The 10,683-nt window shown below is 48.3% G+C and overlaps 2 protein-coding genes across 2 annotated transcripts; one reads left to right on the plus strand and one right to left on the minus strand.

Moving 5' to 3' along the window:
* Positions 1–466: 466 nt before the first annotated feature.
* On the plus strand, positions 467–5,449 carry LOC148164222 (voltage-dependent N-type calcium channel subunit alpha-1B-like). Its single transcript, XM_088023784.1, has 6 exons — positions 467–556; positions 914–1,030; positions 1,431–1,499; positions 2,852–2,943; positions 5,159–5,303; positions 5,441–5,449. Exons 1-6 carry the CDS (start codon positions 467–469, stop codon positions 5,447–5,449), a joined length of 522 nt encoding a protein of 173 aa, XP_087879910.1.
* A 4,267-nt stretch (positions 5,450–9,716) lies between these two features.
* Positions 9,717–10,139, minus strand: LOC148164223 (ribonuclease P protein subunit p20-like). Its single transcript, XM_088024400.1, has one exon. It carries the CDS (start codon positions 10,137–10,139, stop codon positions 9,717–9,719), a length of 423 nt encoding a protein of 140 aa, XP_087880526.1.
* Between the last annotated feature and the right edge of the window lie 544 nt (positions 10,140–10,683).

Raw genomic sequence — 10,683 nt, forward strand, 5'->3', positions numbered from 1 at the left:
GCTTGCATATGTTAAAACACCAAAGTGGCAGGAAGCTGCTGTCAGGCTGTGTGCGGGCACCTGGTCTCCAAGCAGACAGAGGGTGGGAGACTGCCCAGGGCCACAAGCACCCCCACGTCGTGGACACCGTCCAGAGCCGTGCTCCCTGAAAGGGATGTGCCAATAACTCAAGGCGCCCCTGGGCCAGGGTAAGCCTCACTCCCAGGTAATCTGTGGAGTCCAGAGTTTATTGCTTCTTTTTGTGCTTGATTTTGAACCTCCTGGATGAGGGAGCAGTGCTAGATACCCTGGGATCTCTGGAGTTGAGACCATTTGCGAATTTCATAAGTGGCTTCCGTGGTGTGGGCCTCAGGGTCGCCAACACTTACCCTTCCTATGGTGACTTATCTGCAGGCACCAGGAGCAGCCCCAGAAGAGATGTTTGCCCCTCTGCCAGGTCCCAGGCAGCAGGGGCTTTGCTAGCCATATGGAGAAGCGAAGGGCCCTTCAGAGGCTCTCGGTGAAGAAGCACCCTTGCCCGGCACTTGGACGGCTTGGCTGTGTCTTGCCAGAGGCGGTCAGTGTTAGAGGCCCATCCACAGTTGGTCTCCTGGCTCCACCTGGCAGCAAGGAGCTGCTTCTGAGAATTTTTCTCTCTCTCCCTCCCTGTTGGGTGCAGGGGAGCCTAAAGCGGAGGGGTTTCTTTGATTTGCTGCATGAGAAGTGATTTGCAATGACAGGCTTTACTTTTGGAAGGTTTTCTGGTGGCCGATTGCTGCTTATACCATAGAGCAGTGACGTTTTGTTCAATCTCTCTTTGTATGCACTTTTCTTCAGGACCACAGCACGCCAGGGAGAGGTGGGTGGGGAGCAGCACCTGCAGTTGCAGGAGGCTGGTCTCCGCAGGTTAGAGAACAGCCTCTCTTCCCTACAGAACAATTTCTTCAACCTCAGCTTTCTCCGCCTCTTCCATGCTGCCCGGCTCATCAAGCTGCTGCGCCGAGGCTGCACCATCTGCATCCTGCTGTGGACCTTCGTCCAGTCCTTCAAGGTGAAGCCCAGGCACGGCCCTCGTGCCCTGACCCTCCCCTGTGTGATGCACAGTGCTGTGGCCACCACCTCCTCCTCGCCACCAGAGCAGCCCCTCCTCGTGGAGGCTCCTTGTTGGCACCCGTTATCCTATTGTAGTTTACAAAGACATTTTAAGTGATCCAGAGAGCATCTTGGTAATGCTCACTGACTCTGAGGTGGGTTCTATGACTGATTATAGACGAAGGAACTGAGGCGGTCTCTTGGTGGAGGGGCTTCATGGTCAGTGGGGGTGGATTTGTGGTCGCTGGGGTCTGGGTGGCCCCAGAGACCCGGCCACCGTCCAGTCTGCAGATGAGGCCCGAGCAAGGTAGCTGGGCAGCCCTCCCTGGAGGTGCCCTGTCCTCTGTATGTCTCCACAGGCCCTGCCCTACGTGTGTCTGCTCATCGCCATGCTGTTCTTCATCTGCGCCATCATGGCATGCAGGTGGGTGCGCCTGATGGGACAGGGAGCAGAAGGGGCCCCTGTGCCCTGGGGCAGAAGGGCACTGATCATGGTCATCAAATAGCATCAATGACAGATTGGCACTTGGGGAACATTTCTGTGTTTGAAGCACTTTATGAACTTAATTCTCAGAAAGGCTGTTCTACCGATAAGGACATGGAGGCTGGGCACCACGGGTTTGGGCCTGTCACCCAGAGTCCACTAGTGAGGCGTAGCTCCACCGTCTGTGGGAAAATGCTCTGCTGTGCTCCTGAGTGGAACCCCATTGGGCTGTTAGGGTGTTGATGGGCATGTTTGATTGGGTGCCGGGCCCCCATGGTGGTGGAGCTTTTGAGCACATCTGCCTAGTTCTGAGTGGCCTGCAAAGCACCAGCTGGTCATTCTGTTAGTCCAGAGTGTTGACCTGATCCTTTACAGGAAGTTGTATATTACAGAAGAAAAAAGTCAACAGGATCACAGCAGATCACTGTACTGTCAAGTTCAGCTTGGATAAGTTAGATTGCCTTTATTTTGCCAAAGAACCCTTTGTCAGCTACTTAGAAAAACATTTAAAAGAAAGCAGTGTTCCAGTTTTAAATCTTTGGCATCTGGCCACTTTTCAACAGTAGGATGGGAGATAGATCCAAATGTTAAATTATGGTGGGAGAAGCCACTGTCTTAAAGGTTAGCTGAGAAGTGATTTTTAAACTCTACTTCAGGGATTGAAAAGGTTCTCTTCCTTTAAAATTTGCTGAGATCTGATCCTATTTAAAAAATATATGTATTTGTGCCTGCTTTGGTTTGGGAATTTATAAGACCAGAAGGGTCACTGATCTTTGTTTTTGGTGAATATGTGATAGTTCATAGATTTTTCAGCCAGATTCCAGATTTTAAGCCAAGTATAGTTACTGACTTGTTTGCATTCCTAACCCTAAAAATAAATCAATTAAAATGGATAAAAAGCCCATTGTGATATTTGCACAGAAATTTAGAAAGAAACTTTCAAGTTGACCTCATAGCTATTACCAATAAAATTATTGCTTCGGAGTCATTGATGACAAGGTGAAATTTCAAATGCTTCCTGTCTTATATATAGTGCAGCCCATGTAAACTTAGCTCTGGGTGGCATTTTTACTCGGCATGCGGATTTGCAGGTGTAGACATGTGGAACTGGGCGGGGGGGTGGGCAGTGACATGTTTGGCTGGAAGTGCTGACCCCTCCAGCCCCTGCCGCAGTGGTGGTGGCTAAGGGCAGCGTCCTGTGCCTTGTGGGTCCTCACGTGCAGACATCATCTTCTGTCTGGCCACAGCTCCTGAGGACCCAACAGGACCAGCCTGCAGCGTTCTTTCTCATTTCAGGTTTTTGGAAATATTGCCCTGGATGATGACACCAGCATCAACCGGCACAATACCTTCAGGATGTTTTTGCAAGCCTTGATGCTGCTGTTCAGGTGTGTTGTTTGGGGAGTCAGCGCAGGCTCAGAGGCTCCTCCGTTCAGGAGGGACAGGGCGTGTGCTGACCCAGAGGGCCACCCCCTCCGACCCCAGCCAGTGCTGGCTTCCCCTCAGTGGGCCTTCCCAGCTTCTTCTCCCCTCTTCCTCCTTCCTTCCCTAAGGGTTCCTGGGTCTTGGGACAGATGGAAGGGAAGTCCATGAGGGAGGTCAACCTGAGAGCCCCAGGTGAGGCTGGCCTTGACCACCTCAGCTCAGATCCCTGGGGGTGGCCAGAAGGCCTCTGGTGAAGCTGCAGCCAAGGGTCTGGGAGGACAGAAGGTGTCCAGCAGGGCCTTTTTCGGTGTGCTGGCCATAGGCTTTGCATCTGCTCACCTTGTTGACTGCAGGGTCTGTGGGATCGGGGGCGGGGGTGGGGGCAGGGCAGGGGGACACAGAGTGTGCTCCTCAGGGACCCAAGGAGCTCAACTGGCCAGAGTGAGTGCCTCTACCTGCCCCATGGCTCACAGGACTGCAATTCCCTAGGCTCCAGGCTCCAAGGCAGGCAGAGCAGCTTGTTTCTGGCTCAAGCACCTCCCTGTGTGCTCGACAGGGCTGCATGTCAGCTTCTGTTCCGAGACGTGACACACTCTCTGTGGCCCATCCTGGCTTGGGGGCTGTGGGGAGGGGGTGAATGTGTCTCACTGCCTCCGTGTCCCCTTCGTTAAGGCAAGCCCAGCACATGACCCTAGGAGGGAAGAAAGGAGCGCTTCGCAGGGACTTGTGGAGGAGGGGTGCTGACATAAAACCCTTCCTGAGGTGCCCACACGCGTGTTTGTTCATGCAGATGCACCAGGATGTTGTAAGGCCTGTGCTGGGAGATGCCCAGTGCGGTGAATCCCAGGCAGATGCATCCAGGGCCCGTGGAGGTTCTTCTTTTTATGGAGGGAGATCAGACCGATCTGCTTAGCTAAGCTGCCTGGAGAGAGTTGTCTGACTCTTGTTTTTTTATCAGATGGACAAGTATCCTTAGGCCTACACTTTCTCCAAATGACATCATTTCTCTGGACTTTAGCTATTACGTTCATTTCATCTCGTCATTAATTAACGTCCTGCCTCGTGCTACAAGAGTTGAGGCAGGCCTATGAAACCAGCCTCAGTTTTAAGTCTTTGTTCTCAAAGATCTCTTTTCCTCCCTGGTCTCTGTGTCACGTGTGAGCACCAGTATCAGTCAGGCCTGGCATTGGACAGCTGCCCTGCAGGAAAAGCCCCCTACTCCTAGCCATTGTTAATGGGAAGTGGGCTCCACTTGTGCCGAGAGCTGGCCATGCAGGCACACCCAGTGTCGGGGGGGGCCCCAGGCCTCTGGTCTGCCTGCTAGTCTAGTGCACATCTGACCCTCGTGCTGGCCACACACCCAGGGACAAAAGTCCATGAAGAAAGGTCCTCCAGGGTGGCCACACAGGCTGGTGGGGCTGTTCTTGCTGTGTTCAGGAAACAGCAGACGCTGGTGTGGCTGGAGTGGACTGAGCAGAGACCACGGGGAAAGAGCAGGCTGCGAGTTTCACAGAGCTGTGGGCAGTTGTGTGAATGTTGGCTTTTGCAGTAAGTGACGGGTCATTGAGAGGAAAAGTGACCTGATCTCACCTGTGTGTAGTGGACCCACTTGGCCGTTGGGTGGGGCAGAGCAGGAAGATCCGTGAGGAAGCTATTGCAGCAGCTCAGGGGAGGTGGTTGTTGCTTAGCCCAGGGTGCTGAGAAGTGGTAAGAGTCTAGCTGGTTTTTGAAGGTAGATGAGCTGATGAAGCTGGTGAGAAGGAATGGAGGCAGGGATGCCTGCAGTATATTTGGCCTAAGAAACGGGATGGAGCCCCCATTTCTTGAATCAGGGAAGGCTGGGATGGCACATGCTGGGTGAGGGAGGCCAGGAAGGGCTGTGTTGGCTTCGAGGTGCCAGAGGTCCATGAAGGGGCGCTCACCATAGTGCTGACTTTTGGTGCAGTTCCTTGTTGTCAGTAACTAGTTCTTTCCGAGTTAATGATCAGTTTGAAAACCTAATGCCAGAGGATTCTTTTTAAGAAGCAGGCATCTCTTACCTAGACCTTACATATGAGTGGGTTCTCTGTGGGAGGGAGCCCAGGGAGGGTATGCACTTGAGCCAGCTCTTCTGAGATTTCTTCTCAGGCTGGCCTGGGCCTTCCTTTGTGGGTCTCATGGCTCTGCCCTTCTTCTCAGGGGTGCCACTGGGGAGGCCTGGCATGAGATCATGCTGTCTTGTCTCAACAACCAGGCCTGTGATGAGCACACCAATGCCAGTGAGTGTGGGAGCGACTTTGCCTACTTCTACTTCGTCTCCTTCATCTTCCTTTGCTCCTTTCTGGTAAGTCCTGGTCATTGTGCCCATGTGTCCACCTGTCTCAATCCATCCCAGGCCCCTCTTCCATCTCTCACTGATCCCTGATACTGATTCATGTCACATTACAAGCGGATTCTGTGTTGATGGTCCTGTTTCCCCAGAGACGATGACCTCTAAAAGGACCCACTCTGTCATGAGCTCCTGTGGGCCTTGCCTTTCCTTCTCAGAAAGGGTTTTAAGTTTCCACGGGACAACTGTCCTTTAGTCTTTAGCCTCTGCCATGGTGATGAGTTACAAAGAAGCAGCACTCCAGCTGGTGTGCCTGGGGCAGATGAGCCTCAGGAAACTGGTTGTTGGGGCGGTAAGTGGACTAGGTCCAAGTGAGCAGACACCTCTGGGAAACTTTGAGCAGGGGCATGACACAATCTGGTTGATACTTTAAAACCTTGCTCTGGCCTCTGGTCAGGAGAGGCTGAAGAGTGGTCAGGAGGTGGCTGGAGGTGACAGTGCCTAGAGAAGGGTGGGGATGAAGGGGGTTGAGCTGCACTTTAAAGACAGAGCCAACATGACTGATGAGTAAGCACAGGCATGAGGGAAAAAGAGAAAGCCGCACCTGCCATTCGCTGGGGTGCTGGAGAAACAGGCGCTGGTTCACGCCAGTGAGAATGTGACGAGGTGCAGCAGCTGTCGAAGACAGTCTGGTAGCTCCTCAGTAAACTGAAAATAGAATGGCAGTGTAATCCAGCAACTCCACTTCTGGGCGTATGCCAGAATTGAAGACAGGGACTTGAATAAATATTTGTACACATATGTTCATAGCAGCATTATTCACAATGGCCAGGAGGTAAAAGCAACCAAAGTGCCCACCAACAAGTGATTGGTACACAAAATGTGACATGAACATACAAGGGACTATCATTCGGCCTTAACAAGAGAGGCAGTTCTGGCCCATGCTTCAATATGAATGAATCGTGAAGTCATTATGCCAAGTGAAATAAACCAGTGACAAAAGGAAAAATAACTGTATGGTTTCACCTATTTGAGGCCCTCGAATGAAGTTCACAGAGACAGAGTAGGATGTAGGATGGCGGGTGCCAGGGACTGGGGGAGGGGTGGGAGTTAGGGTTTAATGGGGTCAGGGTTTCAGTTGGGGAGGATGGAAGAATTCTGGAGATGGACTGTGGGGATGATTGCACAACAGTGTCCGTGTGCTTGATGCTGCTGCACCGTGCACCTAAAAGTGGTTAAATTGGTCAGCTTTTTGCTATGTATGTTTTACCACAATTTAGAAAATGGTATTAGAAAAGAATTAACATCAATCCTATCCAAACTCTTTTTATTTTTTTAGAGGGGGGAGGGAAAGAGGGAGAGAGAGAATCTCACACAGACTCCATGCTGATTGCGGAGCCCGACGTGGGACTCCATCTCACGACCCTGAGATCATGACCTGAGCTGAAATCAAGACTCGAACGCTTAACTGACTGAGCCAACCAAGTGCCCCCTATTCAGATTCTTTCAAAAAGTAGAAGAGCAAACACCTCCTGACACATCCTGGGATGCTGCCATTTTCCTAATACCAAAGGCAGGCAAAGATGCCACAAAAAAAGAAAACTACAACCAATGTCCCTGATAAATATATAGTAAGAATCCTGAACAAGATACTAACAGACTAGTTCCAACAACACATTAAAAGGATTATACACCATGATCAAATGGGATTTATCCCAGGAATGCACGGATGCATTTTCAACATACAAAGATTAACCAATGTGATGAGGAAAAAACCCACATGATTATCTCATTGGTGCGGAAAAGCATTGGACAAAATTTAACACCCTTTCATGACAAAAACACTTAGCAAACTCGGAGTAGAAGGGAACATCCATAACATGATGAAGGACATTTATGAAAAACCTACAGTTAACATTATACTCAGTGGTGAAAGACTACAAACTTTTCCCCCAAACAGCAGGAATTAGACAAGGATGCCCACTTTTTTTTTAATTATGTTAATCACCATACATTACATCATTCGTTTTTGATGTAGTGTTCCATGATTCACTGTTTGCATATAACACCCAGTGCTCCACGCAGAACGTGCCCTCTTTAATACCCATCACCAAGGATGCCCACTTTTTATCACTTCTCAACATCGTGCTGGATGTCCTAGCTAGAGCAGTTAGGCAAGAAAAAGATATAAAAAGCATCCAAATTGGAAAGGAAGAAGTAAAGTTATCTCTATTTGCAGATGATACTATTCTATATGTAGAACATGCTGAAGAACACACACACACACACACACACACACACACACACACACACGCTACTACTAATAATAAATGAGTTAATCAAAGTGTCAAGGTATAAAATCAACACATAGTAAACAACCAGAAAAGGAAATTAAGGCAATAATTCTAGTTCTGGTAGCACCCAAAAGGATAAAATACCTAGGAATAAATAAATACCCATGGAGATGAAAACTTGTACAGTGAAAACTGCAAAATATCACTAAAATGAGTTAAAGAAGACCTAATTAAATGGAAAGACATGCATGTCCATGGATCAGAAGACTTAATATTGGTAAGGTGGTAATGTCCCCACAAAGTGAGCTCTAGATTCAGTGTGATCCCTGTCAGAGCTCCAGTGGCCTTTTTACAGGAATGAAAAAGCTGATCCTCAAATTCATATGGAATGGCAAGGAGCCCCAAATAACAAAAAATCTTGAGAATTAAAGACCAAGTGAGAGAACTAACATTTCCCTATTTCAAAACTTACTATAAAGGTACCATGAGTAAAAACAATGTGGCTGAAGAGATACTTTTCCAAAGAAGACATACAGGTAACCAACAGGTACATGTAAGGGTGCTCAGCATCACTGATCATCAGGGAAATGCAAATCAAAATCCTGAGAGCCAAGATATGGAAACAACCTAAGTGTTCATCAACAGGTGAATTAGATAAGGAAGATTTGGCGTGTGTGTACACACACACACACGCCCACATTTTTCAGCAATGGGAAAGGAGGAAATCCTTCTGTCATTTGTGACAACACGGATGGATCTTGAGGGCATTATGCTAGGTGAAAAAGGCCAGACAGGGGAAGACGCGTACTACATGTATAACTTATATGTGGAATATTTTTTAGAGGTCAAACCGTAGGAACAGAGAGTAAAAGAGTCGTTGCCAGGGACTAGAGAGTTGGGGAAATAGGGAGAAGTTGGTAAAAGGGCACACACTTTCAGCTATAATATGAATAATGTCTGAGGATGTAAAGTAAAACATGGTGACTATAGTTGATAATACTGTATTGTATAATTGAATTTTTCTGAGAGTAGAACGTAAGTGTTCTACCAAAAAAAATAGGTGATGGATGTGTTAATTAGATGGTAGGAATGATTTCACAATGTTTATGTATGTGTATATACCACAATATGCACTTTAAGTCTCTTATAATTATGTCAGTTATATATATCTTAATAAGGATGATACCGGGGCAGTATGGTATTGGCATAAGGATAGACCAGTGGAGTGGGATGGAGATTCCGGAAATAAATCCAAATATCTATGGACAGTTGATTTTTGACAAGGATGCCAAAGTTGTTCAGTATGGAAAGAATAGTTTCTCTAAGACATGGTGAAGAGACAACTGGATGTCCACATGCAAAAAAATAAAGATGGACCCCTACCTCAGCCCATATACAAAAAGGAACCCAGAATTGATGAAAGAGCTAACACTACAAAACTCTTAGAAGAAAGCATAGGGGGCAGAACTTCATGATCTCGGATTTGTCAGAGGATTCTTAGATTCAACACCAAAATCACAAGCAACGAAAGAAAAAAATAAATTAGACTACTCAAAATTAAACACTTTTGTGTGTCAAAGGGGAGTATAAAAGATGTGAAAATACAATTTAAGGAATGGGAGAAAATACTAATCCACATATTTTATGAGGGGATAATATCCAAAATACATAAAGAACTCTTAGAACGGTACTACAAAAGACAACCATATAAAAAATGGGCAAAAAATCAGAATAGACATTTTAGCCAAGAGATATACAAAGTGGCCAACAAGCACATGAAGACATCATCTTTGGGCATTAAGGAAACTCAAAACCACACACTTCCTTCACACTCACTAGGATGGCTATAATGATAATTTTTTTTTCGGGGGTGGCTGCATACTAACACAACTTGGTAGTTTTTATTGTCTAGGACAATGGTCACAGACCACAAAGACTCGGGAAGACCCAATGCTTGGGCCCAACAAGAGACAATACTCTCCCTCGCAGTTCAGAGTCCTCTGGGCTGTAAGGGGACAGGCTTTTTCTTACGTGGCTCTGGTAGAAGGTCCATGACTGTACTCAGTACAAGAAGAGCCACAGCTGAGCCTACTTATGTGGGGGTGGGTGGATAAGGTGGCCATCCTCATTTCCATTACTCGGGTGCAACCCTGAAGACCCGGATGTGGATGGCCGAGTTGTTGCGGATGCGGGTCAGCGGCTCTCGTGTATCAGTCTCTGGTTCCAGCTCATTGAGAAGCTCCACGGTGGAGGTATTGGCAGCCACCTGCAAGGACCCGAAGCTGCCTGCCTGAAGCTGTAGGGCAATGCTGATGGCACGGTTGATGGCCAGGCCCAAGCCATGAATGCAGATCTCACTGCATGAATTCTGACCCCGAGCCCCTCCGTCCAGAAGCTTTTGGCAGCGGGCCAACTGGGCCTTAAAGTCAGTGTTCATGTTGACATAAATGTCATTGGGCCTCCAGGGCAGGTGGTGGGGGAGCCGCTTCCGAAGGGTATACTCCACCGGGTCCAGCTCAGCCTCGACGGCCCCGCGGGGCTCTCGGTTTTCTGCCATGCTGTGTGCCACTCTCCAGTCCACAGTCCCCTTCCCGAGCACGCGGCCCGCTCCGGGCCAAGCCACTCAAGCGCTGCGCCCACCCGCTCGGACTGAGCGCGCGGCGCCGGACACGCAGGACCAAGGAAGAGAAGAAAAGCCGCGCGCCGGAGGATCGCGAGTCTGTGGCCGCCCTTACGGCTCGGGGATCCTGAAAGATAATAATTTTTTAATGGAAAATAACCAGCATTGGCAAGGACATGGAGAAATAGTAACTCTTGCACATTGTGATAGGAATGTAAAATGTAGCAACTTTTGTGGAAAACAGTTCAGCCCAAAGGTGTAAACAACCCAAATATCCATCAATGGATGAATAGATAAACAAACTTGTATATACCTACCATGGAATATTATTCAGCCTTAAAAAGCAATGAAGTTCTGACCCAAATGAATGGCTGAGCCTCAAAAAATCACGCTAAGTGAAAGAAGTCAGGCACAAAAGGCCCTATATGGTTCTGTATTGTAGGATTCCTTTTATGTGAAGTACCCCAAATAGACAAGCCAA

This window comes from Eumetopias jubatus, unplaced genomic scaffold (assembly GCF_037043125.1).
Source record: "Eumetopias jubatus isolate StellerSeaLion01/CBP00866 unplaced genomic scaffold, mEumJub1_p1.0 scaffold_6, whole genome shotgun sequence".
NCBI classification, from domain to species: domain Eukaryota; kingdom Metazoa; phylum Chordata; class Mammalia; order Carnivora; family Otariidae; genus Eumetopias; species Eumetopias jubatus.

Excerpts from the sequence above, each read along its gene's own strand:
- LOC148164222 (XM_088023784.1), top strand. The coding sequence starts at position 467 with ATGGAGAAGCGAAGGGCCCTTCAGAGGCTCTCGGTGAAGAAGCACCCT. Across the intron at positions 557-913 it reads GCTGTGTCTTGCCAGAGGCG|AACAATTTCTTCAACCTCAG; the intron begins GTCAGTGTTAGA and ends TCTTCCCTACAG. Across the intron at positions 2,944-5,158 it reads GCCTTGATGCTGCTGTTCAG|GGGTGCCACTGGGGAGGCCT; the intron begins GTGTGTTGTTTG and ends CCTTCTTCTCAG.
- LOC148164223 (XM_088024400.1), bottom strand. The coding sequence starts at position 10,139 with ATGGCAGAAAACCGAGAGCCCCGCGGGGCCGTCGAGGCTGAGCTGGAC.